Source organism: Balaenoptera musculus, chromosome 14 (genome assembly GCF_009873245.2).
Source record: "Balaenoptera musculus isolate JJ_BM4_2016_0621 chromosome 14, mBalMus1.pri.v3, whole genome shotgun sequence".
NCBI classification, from domain to species: Eukaryota; Metazoa; Chordata; class Mammalia; order Artiodactyla; family Balaenopteridae; genus Balaenoptera; species Balaenoptera musculus.
The window spans coordinates 30,056,931-30,078,482 of NC_045798.1; the positions used below are offsets into that span (position 1 = coordinate 30,056,931).

The window sequence follows — 21,552 nt, forward strand, 5'->3', positions numbered from 1 at the left end:
CACTGTATCCAGTGGCTCCTGCATCCCCCTCTCCGGGTGTCTGTCTGGCAGGACCCTGCAGCTCTACGTGCCCATCAGACAGTTCTTCTACAACCTCATCCACCCCGACTACAGCGCCGTGACCGACGTGTACGTGCTCATGTTCCTGGCAGACACCGTCGACTTCGTCATCATCGTCTTCGGCTTCTGGGCCTTTGGGGTAGGTCGGGGACCAAGGCCACTGCACACCAGGGACCAACGATGCTGTCCTGTGAGTGTCACCGGGCCTGAACCTGTGGTCTCCCCCCCAGAAACATTCAGCCGCGGCCGACATCACCTCCTCGCTGTCGGAGGACCAGGTCCCGGGGCCCTTCCTGGTGATGGTCCTCATTCAGTTTGGGACCATGGTGGTGGACCGGGCACTGTACCTCAGGAAGACGGTCCTGGGGAAGGTCATCTTCCAGGTCATCCTGGTGTTTGGAATTCACTTCTGGATGTTCTTCATCTTGCCTGGTGTGACTGAGAGGTAAGGCCTTCGGAAGCTAGAGCCGTGCGTGGGGCCACTTTCACGCAGACAGTTTCATAAGGATCAGCCCGTAGGAGAAGGAAAAGTTAGGGGGTTTAATCAATATTAAACTCAGTGTGAAGCCAAGGTGTGAGCTGATTCCTCAGAAACATTATCACTGCGTTTTGTACGCATTCTCAGACCTAGTGCTCTCAGATAGGGAGGGGACAGGCTGAGTGGTCAGCGCACACCTGGGGTCCTCATGCTGTGACCTGAGCAGATAGAGACACGGACTGGAGCACGGTGTTAAGAGCGTAAGGGGATGAGAGGACGTAAAACTGTGTCACGTGAGAAGTGGATGAAAAGAACGGAGTCTGCTCAACTGGTAGCGAAAGGGGGTGCAGGTGACGAGGGGTCTGCCTCACTGGGTCCTTCTGAGGGGTAAACACGGCAGCCTCCGTGCCGCTGCTGCTGCAGTTAATACAACTATTGCCGTGAAGATGCCTTGGAGGCCGAGGACGTGGGTAGGGAAGGGCTGGTGCTGTCCCAGGAGGGGGCTGGAGGCCGTCTTTCCCTCTGTCCCTTGAGCCCTCAGCTCTGGCCTTGCTGACCCTCCTTGGTGCCCCCTCACAGCCTCTCCCCTCCCCTGGCAGGGCTCCCCTCCCCAAGGTCAGATCTCAGACCAGAGCGCACGCCTCCACCCAGAACAGTGCTGGGGCCAAGTTGGTGCTTCACGCATGAGCAGATGAATGAGTCAGTCCAGGAAAGAAAAACCAGGGAGACCCCTATCAACGGGAAATGCAGGCAGACCTTGGGGATATGGCGAGTTCGGTTCTGACCACCGCAACAAATCGGGTGGCAGGAATTTTTTGGTTTCCTGGTGCCTATAAAAGTTATGTTTACACCAAACTGTATATTAAGTGTGCAATAGCATTATGTATTAAAAACACAATGTTTATAACTTAATCTAAAAATACTTTATTGCTAAAAAATGCTACCCATCACCTGAGCCTTCAGTGAGTTACAGGAGTAACATCAAAGATCACTGATCACAGGTCACCACAACAAATATGATCGTAATGAAAAAGCCTGAACTATTGCAAGAATTACCTAATTGTGACACAGAGACACGAAGGGAGCAAATGCTGTTGGAAAAATGGTGCTGACAGACTTGCTGGACGCAGGGTGGCCACAAACTTTCCATTTGTAAAAATCACAGTATCTGTGAAGCGCAGTGAAAGGAGGCGTGCCTGGTATCGGCTCTGGTAGACGATGAAAGCAAAGGGTCTGCAGAAGGGGCGCGGGGAACTGTCCATATAACGTGAGAGGAGTGACCTTTTTAAGAACATGTCATGAAAAGGTTTTCCTGTGTACCATCAGTCTGATCTCTTTATCAGACCTCATGAGTCATTCACAGCCAAGCTTTAGGAATAACCTGTCCGTCAAGCTGGCGAGCACCATTTTTGGAGTAGCAAGTAATGAAAATGGATTTTCCTAATGTTCAAAAACCAACTCAAATGTAGTTCTCCATGAGGAAACCAAGTCTCTTCTACCAGTGGCTAGACTCACGTCTGCCCCCACCTGAACGTTCAGGCTGACTTTTTGATCTCAGTCTAGGGAATCATTGCTTTGTGATAATAAATGGTGGCAATGAAAATATTTTAAAAGGAAAATTGGAATTAGGATAATCTTTCCTGAGTCTAAAGTAGAACTAACTAAATAAAGTGCTGTTACTCAGAAGATACCCAATAGCTCCGTAAGCCTCCCATTCCACACCACAAGCTAGGAGAGTAAATGTAGCTCACATGATAAAGATAATTCAGAATAGGGCAAGCCGTTTGTAAAAATATTAGAATTTGTTCATGAGAACATTGTGAATCTTATTTTTTTTTAAAGAGTTTTGTTTGTTTTTTTAATTTATTTTTGGCTGCGTTGGGTCTTCCTTGCTGCACGTGGGCCTTTTCTAGTTGCAGCAAGTGGGGGCTACTCTTCGTTGCGGTGCGCGGGCTTCTCATTGCAGTGGCTTCTCTTGTTGCGGAGCATGGGCTCTAGGTGTGTGGGCTTCAGTAGTTGTGGCACGTGGGCTCCGTAGTTGTGGCACACGGGCTTAGTTGCTCTGTGGCTTGTGGGATCTTCCCAGACCAGGGCTAGAACCCGTGTCCCCAGCATTGGCAGGCGGATTCTTAACCACTGCGCCACCAGGGAAGTCCCTGTGAATCTTATTTGTTAGTCTTTAAGATAGAATAAGTACAATTTTCTCTGTAAATATTTAATTATAGCTGTCTCTCAAAGCAGAGAAATAAGCCAAATTTAACACCCAGGATAGCTGGATGGTGAATTTTGGTAATTTGTCTGATATTTAAAAGCATCAAGGAGGCATTCTCCAGCAGCTCTCATTGAAATTCTTAATTTCAGAGAAGAAAAGACCTTAAAAATCTTTCTAGACCTACTGTCTAATTTTCCAGATGAAGACAGGTGAGCCCATATGGAAGTGTGACCTCCCCAGAGTCACTCAGCCAATTACTGGAGGGGCCAACCCCCAATCCCAGGGCTCTTGCCCCTACTGTGTGCTACACCTACCGTATACTGCACCTACTGTATACTGCACCTACTGTATAGTGCACCTACCATATACTATGCCTACAGTACACTACACCTACTGTATACTGCACCTACTATATACTACATGTACTCTATACAGCACCTACCATGTATGTGCTACACCTACTGTATACTACACCCACTGTATAATGCACCTACCATATACTACACCTAGTGTACACTACACCTGCTGTATACTATACCTACCGTATACTGCACCTACTGTATACTGCACCTACCATATACTATACCTATCATACACTGCACCTACTGTATACTATACCTACCATATACTGCACCTAATGTATACTGCACCTACTGTATACTGCACCTACCGTATACTACACCTACCATACACTGCACCTACTGTATACTATACCTACTGTATACTGCATCTACTGTATATCGCACTCCTGCCCCCATGGGAAGCATACCGTACTTGCTTCCAAGAAGATTTTTATTTTAGGTAACACAATCTACTATTTCACTCTGCAGTGTGAAGAGGATTTGATTATTCCAGCCAGTCCCAAGAGAGAGTTCCAGAGCCCTAGAGCCTAGATCTTTGCCATGTCCTGACAGGGGTTCCAGCAGAGACCAGAGCTTCCAGAAATACTGCAACGGTGAAGCCACTGAGAGTCCTTTTAGCATTTTAGTCCTTTTAGGTCAAATTGGCAAATGGTTTGGTTATTCCTGCTTGTATTGGTGTCCTGTTGCTGCCGTAACAAACCACTGCAAAGTTAGAGTTTAAAGCAATGCAGGTGTGTCACCTTGCAGTTCTGCAGGTCAGGGGGCAGACACAGGTCTCACTGGACTGATTCATGTGTGTGGGCAGGGCTGTGGTTCTCTCTGGAGGCTCCAGGGGAGAATCCACCTCCCGCCCTCTTCCAGCTTCTAGAGATGCCCATGCTCTGCACCTGTGGTCTCCTCCTCCATCTTCAAACCCAGCATCTGTTCCCCTGCCGCGTCTCCCTCTACCCATGGCTGAGCAAGGCTCTCTCCCGCTAAGGACTCACGGACTGTGAGGCCACCTGGACAGCCCCGGGTGCTCCCCCCTCTCCAGGTCCCCAACCTTAGCACGTCTGTCAAGTCCTCTTTGCCATGGGAGGTCACATGTTCCCAGGTTCTGGGGACTAGGACGTGCACATCTTTGGGTGGGGGCTGGGGGCATTCTTCTGGCGACCACGCTGTCCTGCCAGGCTTTTGAGGAGGTCAACAGCATAGCGACAACACCTGCCAACCAAACATGGCTGAAACATCTGCTATAAGGACCGAATGAATGAGAGCTTCTCCGGGGTGTCTTACAAATCGTGCATATTCAATTCAATTTCACGTTTATCGAGCACCTCTTAGGCCCAGGGCAGCAGACCAGGAGAAAAGGGCTGTGACACCCATGTGAATAAAGCAAGGACCCGTCGGCCTTTCACACACTGGGCTCCCAGGCTCCCGACACTGTGAGAGTCACCAAACTATGGCCACACAGGTCCTTTCTTCTCCTGGGATCTCACCTTTGGGTCTCACCTAATGGTCATCCCTAGTGCAACAGACTATCCTGTCTTTGGTTTTGGATCTTTAATTCAAGATGTGTTAGGATTGGTGAGCCCCGGGCATCACTGCCGGCGTGTCAGTGACAACATAATTTCTTGACATTTCAAACTGTGCTGCTACTCTTTAACCTCCAAAATTCATTTTTCCTCCTTCAAATATTGTTACTGAAAATTTCATTCATTGTTTAAAGAGAAACCATTGATTAATAGTCATATTGTCTAAATCCTTTCCAAACAAGGAAAGCATAAGGGGAGAAATAGATTAGGAGTCTTTTAAGCTCTACAGAAGAAAATTAGGGCCACTGGTCATAACATTGAGGACAAGGAAGCTCGGATATCTTGAATAATTTATCTGATAAATGGCTTTTTCTGTGTGCATCACATCATTCAGCCCACAGATATCCAGGGGTTCCCTACAGTCTACACAGCTCTGCACGGTAGGTGCCGAGGGAGACGTGGAGGGCGTGACTCCAGCCTCCGGGAATAAACCATGTAGAGACGCCACAGACAAATGCTTCCCAGTACAGGACAACCTCAGTGTCCCTAATTACGGTTAACGTGATTGCTTCAGGATCTACAGGTTAACTAGTACTTATTCCAAGTTGACCCACTTTAACACCATAGAAAGGGAATTTTTTTTAGTAGGTAAAACAGGGGTTGGACCTTTTATAAAGAATAGAAGGCAACACAGTTTTAAGTCTTTGATTATAATTTTGATAAATATAGAAGAATTCTTTCCCATGTAGTTTTTATATCAAGTATCTGTAAAATCAAGGGCATTTTCCTGGAGAGATTAAAAAAAATGTTATTTCCTAAAGTTCTACCAATATGGACAGTTCCTAGAAAGATGAGGAACTGGATAGTTGATGGGGGCTCTCCGTAAAGTATCTGATATCTTACTGGTAACTTGTCAAGCGCCCACCATGGTCAAATGCAGTTAAAGTAATTCATTAGGTCCTGAAATACCGAGGCTGGGTTTCTCCACAGCAGAGACACTCATAAGCAACATTTCTGAGATCTTTAGCTGCCAACATCCACGTGGAGGCCTCTAGGCCCCCAGACACATAGGCCCACATGCTCCTGGCTTGTTCTTAGATCTTGTCAACTAAAGAATAGCTGTTTTCAATGAAAAAATAGTACATGTTTTCTTCTGATAACAAAATTGAAAATTAATAAGACAAATCCAGGATACAACATAAAGAGTAATACACTGCTTTGTCTAAAAAACTTAAAGTATCGCTCTTAATTATAAACACAGGGAAGATTATACTCAAGTCTTACTGAGTTGAAAGTCTGATTAATTTTTAAAGATTTGTACTCATCATGTTTAAGACTCACAGAATGCCACATTTATCCAGAGTTAAAAATGATCCTATAGGTCATCATTCTTTGAAAATGTGTTCTAATTTTTTTTCTAGTGTGAAATTTAGTTCCACTAAGTTTTTGCTCAGACTTACGCTAGCATTCATGAACTGTTCCACACTACGGGTCTCTTCATTAACTGTCCACCAGGAGAAGGGACTACCATCTCTAGCTCTGAGGATGTCATTAGAAAAAGGCAAGTTAGTAGATCAGAGAGTCATGGATTTTTAGAATGAGGGAAACTTTTCAAATAAAGACATTGATGTTTAGAAAAATGATGGCTTGAGGAACAAACTCCTTAGCAAACAGAACTGGAACCAAAATCCAGGTGTCAAAAATGTATTAATCCCTGACCTGTCTTATGTATGTATAGCAAAAAAAAAAAATGGGGGTTCATTTCTCAGAATTCTTTTTCCTACATCTTCCAAATCAGGCATCCTGTCAAGTGAAAAAACACATTTTGGTTTTTTCTTTGTTGAGCTTTAATTTGGACCATGATAGCAGCACCATCCAAGTCCTGAGAAAATGTTTATTAGTAAATTCACTTAACAGTCATTTATTTTAATGATGGCTGAAACAACTGAATAATGCTCTAATAAATTGGGGGCACATTCATAGCAATTTTTTTTAATCATTAGATTTTCTGACCCCACCTCTTGCCTTTTGAAGAGATCCACTATGTGGAGAGAATTTACTGAATTGTCTTTAAGTGCCAGATGGGCAATTAGGCTTTTTTTTTTTTTCACGCTAAACTGGTGTCCTTTTGTTCCAGAAGAGTATTCCATCCCTCCACTTCTCTGTGTTTTCACATCTCAGGAAATTCAGCCAGAACCTGGTCGCCCAGCTTTGGTACTTCGTGAAATGCGTGTATTTCGGGTTGTCCGCCTACCAGATCCGCTGCGGCTACCCGACGCGGGTCCTCGGAAACTTCCTCACCAAGAGCTACAACTACGTCAATCTCTTCTTGTTTCAAGGGTGAGGACGCTCTGCTCTGTCACAGCCACTCACAGAGCGGGGCTGGCCGCGGGACGGCATTGTGTCCCCTCCCTGGGAAGGAGTGGAGAAGACGCTGGTGACCTCAGCATGTGGGTCCCTGCAGGGCTCCTACAGTGTTTGACAGGAGAGCATGTGTGGCCCTTGAAACACCTTTTTGTGTGTGGTTCCACCCACCTGGCCAGGATGCTGCTCTAAAGTCAGCCGCGTGGGTTCGTTTTCTATTTCTGTATCGTGTATAATTACACTGATAATATTTCGGGATGAAAAATTGGGGTCCATGATCCTAAGTATTAATATATTCTGGGCACAATGCAACAGAATATTTGGAATCTGGAGTGCTCCAAAATGCCTCTGGAATTTTGCTTGTGCAACAAGCCATCCATGGGAGGGGCATTGATTCCACTAATGTCACCTAATGTCAACCTGAATGCCACGCGACTTGCCTGTTCCTGGTAGGAAGTTACCACCACTCACACGGGCATGTTGGTTCTTCCGTGCGAGGGTTTCAGTGTGAGCATCCCCTCCCGGTTCCCATGGAGATTATACCACAGGGTGAAGGGTCAGGCTGCTGGGGCACTGCTGGCCCCTGGAGCACCAGGCGTGGGGACCGGGGACTCAGTCATGGAGGAGTGTTGAGTGTGCCCGGATGTTGAGAACCACCACGCGTGTCAGAGTTTCACTGCGTGCTGCCCCGTGTGGGGAGGGCGCCTGACACCTCTTCAAGGGGGTGGAATAGTGTGCCCCCTCAAAGCTGAGGAGCTCAGGGGAGAAATCCGGGTGGCAACCCAAGCTGCTGGGAGGGTCTGGGATGAGCCCCAGCCTGGAAGGAGCTCTGTGTCGGTCAAGAAACAAGGACCAAACCCAGACCCCAGAGGAGCCCAGGCCATCCCACTTCCAGCTGAAATACAAGGGACTGAGCCAGGGTCTCGATAGCCTCAGTCACCTAGTAGGTCCCCCAGCCGTGGGCCCTGCTGTGCCCCCAATGACGTGGCCGCACCTGATGACTTTTCTCACCTGTCCTCATCCTTCCCCGACCAAGAGTATAACCTTCCCTAGCTCATTCGACAGCAAAGCCCCCGTAATTCAATAACCCTATGACCAGCAGATTCTCATAGGAGAAGCAAATGTTTAAAATGAACTTATTTACAAAACAGAAACAGACTCACAGACTTAAAGAATGAACTTATGGTTACCAGTGGGGAAGGGATAGTTAGGGAGTTTGGGATTGAAATGTACACACTGCTATATTTAAAATGGATAACCAACAAGAACCTACTGTATAGCACAGGGAACTCTGCTCAATATTCTTTAACAACCTAAATGGGAAAAGAATTTGAAAAAGAATATATACAGGTATATGTATAACTGAATCACTTTGCTGTACACCTGAAACTAACACAACACTGTTAATCAGCTATACTCCAATATAAAATAAAATTAAAAAAAAAAAAGTTGAGTGAAAGAAAGGCACCAAAAAAAGAAGAAAAAAAATGAGAAAAGAAAAAAACCCCAGCAACTTGAAAAAATAAATAAAAATAAAAAAGTAAAATTGTGTTTGCAGATGATATGACCTTTTAAAAATTTTTTTTTTAACTGAAGTATCGTTGATTTACAATGTCGTGTTACTTTCTGCTTCACAGCAAAGTGATTCCGGTATACACACACACACACACACACACACACACACACACACACATAACCTTATAGGTTATTACGAAATACTGAGTATAGTTCCCTGTGCTATACAGTAGGTCCTTGTTGGTTATCTATTTTATATATAGTACTGTGTAGATGTTAATTCCAACCTCCTAATTTATCCCTCCCCCCCATATGATCTTCATATAGAGAAAATCCTAAAGACTCACTCAAACCTGTTGGAACTAATCAACATTTTCATTCAGTGAAGTTGCAGGATATAAAATCAACATATAGAAATCAGTTGTATGTTAAATTTAGCCAAAGATAAATGTAGCCAAGTGAAAGATTTGTACAATGAAAACCATGACTTTAATGGAAGAAACTGAAGACCCTTCAAACTTATTTGAAAAGGGAATTCCAGTTTGCTAAGACCATCAGCAAAAAAAAAAAAAATTAATTTTAAAAATGAAAAATACCTTTCTTTTTCAAAAAGGTATTTTTGTCAAAAAACAAAAATCCTTTATTGGACTTATAATGAAAAGCAGTTGTATTCCAAGTTGGATTTGACCATAATGGTCACCTTGAGCATTTTTTCTAAGTTGTAAGGGCTGAAACAATCAGGACCTCCATGAGCCCTCGGGGTTGGCCAGGTGATGGGGGCCCACTCCACAACTGTCCCTGTAACAAGACGTGGTTCCTGCCAGGTTCCGCCTCGTCCCTTTTCTGACGGAGCTGAGGGCCGTGATGGACTGGGTGTGGACGGACACGACCCTGAGCCTGTCCAGCTGGATCTGTGTGGAGGACATCTACGCTCACATATTCATCCTCAAGTGTTGGCGGGAGTCGGAAAAAGTAAGCCAGTAATGATGCCTTAGCCCTATTTGTTTCTCTTAGATACAGGCTGTTATTAATAGGAACTTCTGCAAGTTTTCCAGCCAAATAAATGAAGCAGAAACTACTAGGACCTATAAATGCCCCATTGATTTCACCCCACGTGAGTTAGGAATCTTGGACCTGCTGTCGCCTTAGTGAGAATAGCATCCAGATTTGCTCTTCTTCTGGCAGCTGTATATTGTGGTTATTTTAAGAAGAAGGTATATTGCTGTACAACCCAATAATTCTGAAGTGGCTCATTTGAGAGCAGGAGGGAATGAGATGTGCTGGAGAAAAGTGGGGTCAGGTGGCTGGGACTCAGGCTCACCCTCTGATTCACTCTTTGATGAGGGACAGACAATGTAACATCCTGGGCAAAGGAAATTGAAGTGCAAATATTTGCATATTCTGCTAGGTTGGATATTAAGGTTGACATATGGATAGAATTACTGTTACTTAAGGGATGTAGTCCAGCCTCCTGAGTAGCCCTGAAGGGAAACAGGTCCTGGAGAAGCAGCAGCTAAGCAAGGAACAGGCCTGTAGACCGAGCGGTTTCCACGGCACGTGGCAAAGCTGGGCCCTCCGCGGCCCGCAGCCTGAGCTTGGGGCTGGGGAGCCCTTGATGCAGCAAACAGAGGTGATTCCAGCTTGGACAGCGTGGTCCTGACAACGTGTGTCATGAACGAAGTTAAAATGTTTTCCGCCCACCATGCTGGGGAGGAACCCGTTGAAAGGCACAGGTTTTGAATATTCAGGAATTTAAAATGTCCTTATCTCGCCTGATCCCTTAAAACCAGAGGTTTATTCAGCAGAGGCTTTGGTCCCTTGGTCCATAGGTCAGCCCCCAGCAAACCCACACAGCCCTGTTAAGGAGAAAGTCGCTCAGGCCGTGATGGACCCTGTGTTATCCCCGTGGGCCTGTGTCGTGGGCTCCTCGCAGCCCTGCATCACTGCCTCCCTTGTTCCCGGGTTGGGACAGGGTAGATTCAGAGCAGATTCAGGACCCAATCCAGGGCGGACCCCATGGTTAGAGCGCCCGCCCTTCCCCCACCCGCTTCTCCCCGGGGACCCCGCCTGAGCGCGTGGCCCTTCTGTTGCAGAGGTACCCGCAGCCCCGGGGGCAGAAGAAGAAGAAGGTGGTCAAGTACGGGATGGGGGGGATGATCATCGTCCTGCTCATCTGTATTGTCTGGTTCCCTCTGCTCTTCATGTCTCTGGTCAAATCTGTCGCCGGGGTCATCAACCAGCCCCTGGACGTCTCGGTCACAATTACCCTGGGCGGGTACCAGGTAACCGCGCCTCCCTCCGGGGTCTCCCCCCTCCCCCGGCCCCTGCCACTGCCTTGCCCAGCCGTGCTTTACCCTGATCACCACCCAGAGGACTTACTTAGGTTTTGCGGACATATTTCCTGTCTGAATTTTGACTGTTGTGCAAATATGTGATATGTGAGCTAAGGTGCAGAAGACAGTGAAGGCAGAGTTCTGTTCTGGTTGTGGGTGATACACAACCTAATATTTTTCTTGGAACCCAGGATGCAGAGAAGTGCTTTGGAATATTAACCGTCCTGTGTGTCTTTGTTTTCCAGCCTATTTTCACAATGAGTGCCCAGCAAAGCCAGCTGAAAGTTATGGACCAGCCAAAGTTTAATAAATTTATTAAAGCTTTTTCTAAGGACACTGTAAGTAAACGCATGGAGTCGGTCTCGATGAACACCTGTCATATCGACCAGCTGACTGTTGTCACCTGATTTATTCACCACTTTGCCATGGCCTGAGCTGGTGGGCAGGACTTTCTGGGGGTTATTAGTTACAAACAGCAGGTTCCTGGCCACTGGCCACTTTGATCATCTAAGATGTTATGTCTGTATTATCAGACACAAGTGATAATAAACATAATTCTAATTCAGAGTATTTTCATGATAAGCACAACAGGTGTTGATCCTTTTTAAATTTTTTAAATTGTGGTAGATATTGATCCCTTTAACTGGTAGGGAATCTGTCCTAAGGAAATCATTCAAAATATGGAAAAGCTCCAAGCAGGTGCCCGTTTGTGATGGCATGCTCCGCATTAGTAAGAACTAGAGGCAATTTGGGATTCAACAAGTAGAGAATGAGTGAATCAATTACAGCAGATTTTTCAAGCAACTTCCTTTGTAATAAGATAATCATTACAAAGATGATTTCATGGCATGAAAATTTCTCAAAATGAAACATAACTTTAAAAGGATACTATTATTTTTTAACTGATTTTAAAAATTAAGATATGCATCCTCTACTGTATAAAACAGGTATGATGTTCTGGTGACAGAGCTGTGGCGGACACCATTCTTTTCTCTACATTCCGTGCTTTTAATAAGATGGTAGCATGATTCTTCATAATTAAAATTGGCTTTACAGATGATGCTTTTTATTTAAATGAAGTGATTAGGCAAACAGATGCTGTTCTCTTTTGCAAAATGATCGGCCTGTAAGTGCACACTGTCAAAAGTAATCTTGAGGAGTACACAGCTGTGAGGAAGGGCCTGGATGTCCCGGGTGGAATAAATTTGACTCTCTCATGAGACGGACGTTCCCCAATAGTTGATAAATGTCTTTCTTCAGTGGGAAGGAAAAAATGACACTAAATCATCTGATTTTCCTTTACTGTTTGATTGGAATGATTCCATGGCCGTGGGTGTGGCAGCATTACCACTGGGGTTTGGTGATGTGACTGGAGCTGTCAGTGTCAGAACACACCAGGCAGCCCATTGTAGGGAGGGGGCCTTTCAGAGGAAGAGATTCCCCCTGGATACGGTCAGATAAAGGGAAGACTAGTTACTTTCTTACACATCCTCAAGTATGTGATCTATTTATGCAAGTGTATTTGTGTGCACACAGGGTGCTATGCAATTTCTGGAAAATTATGAAAAAGAAGACATAACAGTAGCAGAACTGGAAGGAAACTCAAATTCTTTGTGGACCATCAGCCCTCCCAGTAAGCAGAAAATGATACACGAGCTCATGGATCCCAATAGTAGCTTCTCTGTTGTTTTTTCATGGAGTGTGCAGAGGTAGTTACTGTATTTCCATGCATAATTCCCCCTTCCCCAACCTGAACTCGGGGCGGGGGTTGGGGGGTGTGGAAGGATACACACCTCAGATTAATTCGGATCTCGGTTCACAGTACTTCCTGGGAACATTCATTCGATGCTACAGCTAACATTTTTGTTTATTAAATAATGATTTGCCTGGGAATCATTGACAAAATGAAGAACTTCTTAGTTTTCCTTTTTTCTACTAACTTCAGCTTTAAAGAGGCTGGCAGTGAGATCTGTGACCAAGAGAGAAAGGTGGAGAGAAAAGAAACAGGGTGATGACTCATTACATGAAACTGAGTCGGGTGAAGTGTAAGATTTCCCTGAGCTTGGGGTCTGGTCTTAATCACAAAGGACTTGCAGCACTGGGAACCCTGATTCTCCCTTGCCGGCCTCCAGCACTTGGGGAGCCCCAGCAGCTCTTTTCTCCGAGCCTGAGCTGGGAGAGCCTCTGGGCAGTCCCAGGACGGGAGAGCATGGAGATTCCTTCCCACCCCACCTGAACCTCTGGCCAGCCTGCGGCCACCACGCAGCACATCTCGCAAAACGTTCTTGCATCCGAAAGCCCGACGTGTCCGGGGGGCCGTTGGGGGGCCTGGACGTAATACCCGGGCTGATTAGCTCAGTTTCCTTCATGACAGGCTGTGACTCAGGACTCTGGGCAGTCACGTGATAGGTTTGTTGGGTCCACAATACCAGCTTCTTGGTTGGAATTAAGAAAGAATCATGATAGGTAAGGAAGAAAGCCTTCTAGAATCTGACTTCACAAGGAAATAGTAAGAAGTATTTTGAAGGAGGCTGCTCAGAATTTAAAGAACTCCTTCTTTAATTGTATTTTCTCCTTTTAAATGTCCCAAACTCCTCACGTGGAGTTCTGTACTGGCAAAAATGCACTTCCTAGCCCTTCCTTTGAAGAGCCACCAAAAGAAATTAAAAATCAATTTCTGATTGAACATTCTGCTTTTGATTGAGATATAATTGACATGTAGCATTATTTTAGTTACAGGGGTGCAACATAATGATTTGATATTTGTATACGTTTCAAAATGATCATCACAGGAAGTCTACTTAACATCCATCACCACACAGTTACCAAAAATTTTTTCCCTGTGAGAACTTTTAAGATCTACTCTTTCAGCAACTTTCAAATATACAGTACAGTATGATTAACTGCAGTCACCATGCTGTACATTACATCCCCAGGACTTACTCATGTTATAACTGGAAGTTTGCGCCCTTTGACCCCCTTCACCCATTTCATTCACCGCCACCCCATCCCCCCACCTCTGGGAACCACCAATTCATTCTCTGTATCTATGAGTTCAGGTTTTGTGTTTTTATTTTTAGATTCCACGTATAAATGAAATTATACAGTATTTCTGACTTATTTCACTTAGCCTAATGCCATCAAGTTTCATCCAGGTTATCACAAATAGCAAGATTTCATTCTTTTTTATGGCTGAATAATATTCCAGTGTGTGTGTGTGTGTGTGTGTGTGTGTGTGTGTGTGTGTGTATGACATCTTCTTTCTTCATTTATCAGTCAATGGACACTTAGGTTGCTTCTGTATCTTGGCTACTGTAAATAATGCTGCAGTGAACATGGGGGTGCAGATATCTTTTCGAGTTAGTGTTTTCATTTGCTTTGGAAAAATACCCAGAAGTGGGATTGCTCAGTTACATGGTAGTTCTATTTTTAATTTTTTGAGGAACCTCCAAACTGTTCTCCATAGTGGCTGCAGCAACTTACATTCCCACCAACAGTGCACAAGGGTCCCCTTTTCTCCACCTCCTCACCAACACTTGCTAACTCTTGTCTTTTTAATGATGGGCATTATGGCCATTCTGACAGGTGTGAGGTGATAGCTCATTGTGAACATTCTTTTTAAAATATAGATTCTCTGAGTCCCCATGGAGACTAACATCGCTGGGTTAACATAAAGTGTTTCAGAATCCCTGTTAGATCATCAGGGATTTCTCTTGTGTCCCCACACTCTTCCTCCTCACCTGTATCTGTGTTAAAGGTGTCTGAGGCCTCCCTGGATGTCTAAGAGGCTGGCTGTAAAGGTGGGGAGGCCAGGTTGAGGTTGACAATTGTGGACCCAGTGAAACTTGGTGAGATTAATAGTTCAATGAGTTTTTAACCTCTCCTGCAGACTTCTGAATAACCACTGATGTTGAGCTCTTCTTTTTTTCTTCACAGAAACATGAGTCTGGGTGCAAAAGCAGAAATAGCAACAGATAAGCTTTCTTTTCCTCTTAAAAATACGACACGAGAGCACATTGCTAAAATGATAGCTGGCAACAACACAGAAAGTTCCAAAACGCCAGTGTAAGTTGATTGTCATTTTTAATACAGTGTTAGAAAGTGTGTGTGTCTGGTCCAAATCTCCTCTACAAATACGTGTGTGCAAGAAACGCCATTTCTTCCTTCTTTGGTAACTCAAGTGAGCCTGTACTTAAGAGTCCTCGATGGGCTGGGTCAAAGCACGTCTGCTCTCCTCCCACCCCCTCTGCCCAGCTCGTCCGGTGAGGACTGACCTCTTCTCTGGGGAGCAAACCTTGCTCTCATCTGACCGTAATCACCAAAAGCCAGGGAAAGGCCCTGGGAGACCCTTTTCTACTCTTACCCCTGCCCCTGGGGCACCAAACCCTGGCTAACAAATGGGCGTGAGAAGAAGGCAAGGGGGTGGGTGGAAATTTGAGGGGAAAAACTGTATCTTAATATATTATCCTGCCACACAATACTCCACTCCAAACATCTGAGCTGTGATGTTTAGATTCTCATATGAGAACCAGCAGGAGAAAAACACTGCCGTTGGTCCAGAACCGCTAAGAACCGCTAAGTGAATTATTCCAGATGCCCACCAGCCGCAGCCCAGCTCTGTCCCGTCTGCCCCAGCCCCAGGTCGAAGTGCTGCGTGTGAGGACTGCCACGATGCAGCTGTCAGACATGGTCCCTGAAGTACCCCTTGTCAATCACTAAACACTAAGGGCCCCTGAGAACCATCGGATCCTCGCCCATCACTTCCCGGATGAGAAAACAGCCCTGGGAAGAGGGAGTGGCCCGTGTGCAGGGTGGGCTAAGGGCTAGGACGCCAGTCCTCTGCCCCCCACCTCACTCCCATCTCTGGATCAGCTCGGGCAGCCCACATCACTAGAGAGAGTTTTGAAATCCCAAAAATTAAAATTGGAAGAGTGGTAGGATCCTAGCAAGAAAGACAGCCCCTTGCTTCAGAAAAGTCACAGATGTGGAAAAATCTCTGCAGCAGTTTTTAAGCCATTAACCAGCTTGGGTACAGAGTTGGCATGAGTGTCTGGTTAGAACCTGGTGAATTTATTCGGCTTCGGAGACTTCTGATTTTAATGGAAACCCATAAACTATGATGACTGCACATCGCGTAGTTATAGGAAGACTCTCCCCGTTACTTGTTTGAAATGAGGTCAAAAATAGCAACAACAACAACAACAAAAACAATTTTGCATGGGTAAAACAACTAAAACTTAATTATCCTTTTTTCTCTTAATGCCCAGGACCATAGAAAGGATTTACCCATACTACGTGAAAGCACCCAGTGACTCTAACTCCAAACCCATAAAGCAACTTCTATCTGGTAAGAATGAGAAGGAATTGTTTCAGAACGTTTCTTAATCTTTCTTTTATTCAACGTCTGTAGTTTGCCTTTCAGCCTTTATCAAGCTCCTTTCCAGTTTTCTTCCCCCTGTGACATGGTTTGCAAGGAGCATAAGGCTCTGGGCTGTGTCCACCAGCAAGAAGGGCTCATTTACTCACCTGGGGGCGTGTTCTTCATCTTCCTTTGTTCATTGATATAGAACTTGATTGACTTAAATCCACGTTCAGTGACATGTTAACTGATTCATCGGAATCTGTTTACTTGTTTCTATTAGCAACCGTATCTTTGGCAGAAAACTGCCTAATACAGCGTTAACTCTGAAGGCCCCCACGATAAGAACAATAAAAAGATGGCAGGAAATGGACTTGATTCAGCCAGAGGGTGACTGAGTACCAGTAGTAGGGCTCCATCTATTAAAGCTCTCAGCCAGCAAAACTCAGCTCAGAAGTCACCTCCTCTGGGAAGCCCTCAGGGATCATACCACCCAGAAGTGGTCTCCCCTAGCTAGCAGACCTTGTCAGTGCCGGGGGTTGCCACGTGCCCATAAATAGCGCTTGTGTGCATGGCCTTTCCCATTGAACCGGGCTGCGTGCAACTTGGTGACCCCTTAGCACCTCCTGGAGCACCTTCCTCCTGGAAGGCACTCAGTAAACAGTGGTAACATGAAAGAATCCATCAATTCCATCAACAGTCAGCTACTGGGGTTTTTAAACATCTAATTAGTTGTTTGGAATTGTCAGCCAAGATGCTCCGGTGATGGGTCTCCGTTCACCCTGTGACTTTGCTGCTGTCTCATGTAGCAACAGGACTGGCCTCTTAGAGAAAGAGAGAGACCCCCCCACGCCATGCCCCCTCCTCCTTTTCCTCTTACAGAGCTGATGTGCCCGTGTGTCCCCATCCTGGAACCGGATGCCATGGGTACCAACCAGGCTATCCTGGTTCATCCGAGAATGGCTGAAGTGCATTAAATCCATAAACTCTCCTGCTAATTTGATTTCATGTTTCTCCTTCTCCAGAAACTAATTTCATGAACATAACCATCATTTTGTCCAGAGACAATACAACTAAATCCAACAGTGAGTGGTGGGTTCTCAACTTGACTGGGAATAGAATCTACAACCAGCATGTGCAGGCCCTGGAGCTGGTGGTCTTCAATGACAAGGTCAGCCCCCCAAGCCTGGGGTTCCTGGCCGGCTACGGGTAAGGAACCATTTCACCATTAACAGTTATGAGCTCCCACTTCTGTATCACACCAAGTTGAAGATGGGAAGTCTTTTATCTTCTTAGAATTCTCAAATTCTATAGCTGCATTATTAGAATTCACAGATCCTTGGCCCTTCATTTTATTTTATTTTATTTTTTAATTTTATTGAAGTCTGGTTGATTTACAGTGTTGTATTAATTTCTTCTGTACAGCAAAGTGACTCAGTTATTCACATACATATATATATATACATATATATATATATATATTCTTTCCATTATGGTTTGTCACAGGGCCCTTCGTTCTAAAAACTGAGGAACCAGAGTCCCAAAGACGTCAAAAACGCCTTGTGTGAGTCCCACCACCAAGCATAGGACCAGAAGCCATATTTCCAGCAGCTTCTTAACTATTCCTTCCTGTTACAACACAGTTTAGTGCAATTCAGGGCTTAAACTAGAAATGGGCCAAGTTCTCTCTTTTCTGCTAACATTGCCTTCTGACCTGAACAGATAGAGAGTCAATTAGAAATCACAGTTTGGGACATGCCTGATGTTACCATTTCTCCATGTTCTGACACTTCAACCGTAGGACAGGCACACCCCCTACAAGATGCTAGTACAAAGTTTTCTACTTCCCAGAATAAGCCTCTTAAGAAATCATTGTCTATCCAGAATTTTATTATAAACATGAATCTCTGAGGAAGGCAGGACAAAGTCCTAGGTACAGAAAAGTGTATATAACAATTGCATTTCTATCATATATATATATTTTTTTAACATCTTTATTGGAATATAATTGCTTTATAATGGTGTGTTAGTGTCTGCTTTATAACAAAGTGAATCAGCTATACATATACATATATCCCCATATCTCCTCCCTCTTGCGTCTCCCTCCCACCCTCCCTATCCCACCCCTCTATCTACCATATATGTTATGTAGCTTATTCATATAATATATGCAGTAAAACCACCAGAAGTTCATACACGAAACTATTAACATTGGTTGTTTCCAGAATGTAAGATTTCAAAGGACTTTCATTTTTCAAGTCCTACAGTTCTGTAATGTGTAATTTTTTTTTTTAAAAAAAGAGCATGCATTACCTTTTTAATCAGCAAAAAGGTCAATGTTTTCACCAAAGGGAAACAACTTAAGCTTTGGTAAGTCTATCATGTCTTTTATGGCGTTTGAGGGAAAATGTTCATTTTCTTTTTCTTGTAGGCATGTTCTCTTAACCATATGTAACGGCCAGATACATTTCTACCTCATTTTTTTTTCAGTATCATGGGCCTCTACGCTTCGGTGGTCCTGGTGATTGGGAAGTTTGTCCGAGAATTCTTCAGTGGGATTTCTCACTCCATCATGTTTGAAGAGCTTCCAAATGTGGATCGGATTTTGAAGTTGTGCACAGATATTTTTTTAGTTCGAGAGACCGGGGAGCTGGAATTGGAGGAGGACCTCTATGCCAAATTAATATTCCTGTACCGTTCGCCAGAAACCATGATCAAATGGACCAGGGAGAAAACAAACTGACGCCCCAGGCCACAGACCACAAGCCAAGTTCACATTGGAATTTTCCAAAGAAAACAAGAAAAGCACAATACTCTCCTAAGAGCTAAGCATTTCTAATTCGGTGGAAACGGTCTCTCTTCTGACTGGTGCAGAAGGAGTGGGCTTCCTTTTGCCCTCAGAGCTCCGAGCAAAGGCACTCTCGAAAAGTCCTTTGTAATTCCATTCCTCTGAAATCAGGGCTACTCGCTTTATGTTTTAGTCCCCGGTGTCTTGCAGTCTGATCGACTATGTGGAGGAGTCATTGATGGGTCTCGTCCCTCAGAGAAACAGAACAGGAGGAGGAGAAGGAAGGAAAGGCCTTCTCCTGTGAGGGACGGTGCCCTCCGAAGAGACGCTACAATGCAACGCAATGCACGGGGCTCTGCGGCCAAGGGGACGCTGCTGTGAGGAGGACGGGGGGCCCTGCACCCCGAATATGCAACAGAACGGGGGCTGAAAACTCCTACACATACGTCCAGGGGGGAAAGAGGGAGGGGGCCGGTGACCCATGGCGATGCCAGTGGAAGGATAAGCCTCATTCTAAGCAAAAAGAAAACATTAGTGACACTTACTGCCTTACCTTAACTGAAGACTAATGAGAAATCTTTCCATTAAACACCAGTGACCTCTCAGGAAAAAAAAGCAGCAAAACAAATACGTGGACATGGTGTTGCTGAGGCCCAGGTGGTGACTCACTCCGACCTGGTGGTTTTCTGGTTCAGAGAGTTACTGCTCCCCGTGAAACACCGACGCCCAGCTGGAGGCGGGGTCCTTGGACGTTGTCACCTTTACTGACTGAGGTCTGAGCTCTCCTCTGCCCCACCCCCGACGCTTCCTCCCATTTCCATGATTCACGGCCGTGGTTTTTCCAGTATGTGACATTTTTTTTCCCTGTTTTTCAGGTCTATCAACGAGTTTACATATTCCAATTCACATTTTTACATCTGAGACGGGTTTTTTTAAGTTCAAAATTATGGAAGAAATATGTATATTGAGCTTGGGGAAATAAACAAATGGCCTTTTCTTAAATTATTATTATGGGTCATACAACCTCTTCATGAAATAACAATGTAGCATGAAAAGCTGATGATTGAAATGTAGTTTTCATTCCATATTAAAAGACAGTTTCTGAGAAGAATCATCGAATGGACTAGACTATGTCCCCCCAAAAAATGATCCTCTGTAGTTTGGGTTCAGGACTGACAAAATAAAGCACATCCTGCAAAGTCACTCTAAGAATACTCTTCATTCTGCCTTACTGCATGAACTAGGAAAAGCGACTTCTCTGTACTGTGTACCGGGAGCTAAAAAAATCAACTAAGAATCCACTTCTTGTTGGTTGCATTGTGGGTTTTCTCATGTGGGTGCTCTATGGGAATAATAAAAGCAGGAAACAACTGGTGAGAAATTAACTTCCCAGAAGGAAACCATTACAGTGAATATGGATCCTTTAAAACAGAGAGTTCAACTGATGCCCTGTGTCTTCTAGGGAATCAGTGCGAACCTGTGCTTCAGCCGTGAAAGCCGCGTGCCTCCCCCCTGCTTAGAGAAATGCTTGTCGTCGTAGCAATAAACTCAGAGCACTCAGGGAGCTTTTCAGCCCACACTTGATTTCCCGACAGCAGGAAGCGTCTTCCTGCACGTTCCTGGTTGTGAATTCTTTCTTTTAAAAATGTCAGCAGGGGACCCTGAGAGAGAGCACATTACAGCATATTTAGGAAGAAAAGGAATAGGAATCCTTCTAACAGGCGTAGAGGTAAAGGATGCCAGGATGGTAAACAGGTCCCATGGTTCAAGAAAAAGCCTCAGGTGTGGAGGAGGGAGGGCACAGAACAACACAGAGAGATGCAGAAGGACCAGTCCTGCCGAGGCCTGTGCTGGAGTGGGGACTCCCCAGAGAAGGAGGTGCCTCTGCTGGGACCCCCGGCCAGCCTGTCACAACCCTGTTCAGCCCAATTATCTGACAACGTGAAGGGATCAGCAAGCTGTAACCGGCTTAATCCTCACCCTCAAATGAGCGCCAGACCCGGCCCAGAGATGAGGGACTCATGTCCCCTTAGAATATGTTCTCTGGAGATAGCTCTGAGAGGGACCGTCCCCAAGGACCTGGGGGGGGTGGGGTCTGAGCAGCGAGGAGGGAGGACCAGGCAGAGGGACATGGGGCTTCACCCAGCCCCAGGGGTGCTGGCGAGCTGGGGCCACCCTTCCAGCTCCTGAGCAAAGGCCCAGCATCTGGATGCTTTATGCATAATTGCCAAAATCTTGGAAGCAACAAAGATGTCCTCCGGTAGGTGAATGGATAAATAAATAAAACTGTGTTAGAATCCAGACAATGGAATAGTATTCTGCAGTAAAAAGAAATGAGCTCTCAGGACATGAAAAGACATGGGGGAAATATAAATGCATTTTACTCAGTGAAAGAAGCCAATCTGAAAAGGCTACATACTGTATGATTCCAAATATATGACGTTCTGGAAAAGGCAAAACTATGGAGACAGTAAGAGATCAATGGTTGTCAGGGGTTAAGGCGGAAGGAAGGGATGAACAGGCAGAGCTGAGATTGTAGGGCAGTGAAAATACTCTATGAAACTGTA

General features: G+C 45.2%; 1 protein-coding gene across 4 annotated transcripts in view; it reads left to right on the forward strand.

Moving 5' to 3' along the window:
• PIEZO2 (piezo type mechanosensitive ion channel component 2) overlaps positions 1-21,281 on the forward strand; it is a 348,479-nt gene extending 327,198 nt beyond the window's left edge. For 2 of the 4 annotated variants that reach the window (XM_036823700.1, XM_036823701.1), the window contains 11 exons: positions 52-199; positions 291-505; positions 6,808-6,966; positions 9,330-9,477; positions 10,599-10,787; positions 11,084-11,176; positions 12,375-12,547; positions 14,775-14,903; positions 16,106-16,185; positions 17,223-17,406; positions 18,688-21,281. In XM_036823700.1, coding sequence (XP_036679595.1) covers positions 52-199; positions 291-505; positions 6,808-6,966; positions 9,330-9,477; positions 10,599-10,787; positions 11,084-11,176; positions 12,375-12,547; positions 14,775-14,903; positions 16,106-16,185; positions 17,223-17,406; positions 18,688-18,940 — 1,771 coding nt within the window. In that variant the 3' untranslated portion in view covers positions 18,941-21,281. Of the gene's footprint in view, positions 1-51; positions 200-290; positions 506-6,807; positions 6,967-9,329; positions 9,478-10,598; positions 10,788-11,083; positions 11,177-12,374; positions 12,548-14,774; positions 14,904-16,105; positions 16,186-17,222; positions 17,407-18,687 lie in introns of those variants that run through there. The other 2 variants (XM_036823702.1, XM_036823703.1) reach the window with 2 other exon arrangements.
• Positions 21,282-21,552: the final 271 nt, after the last annotated feature.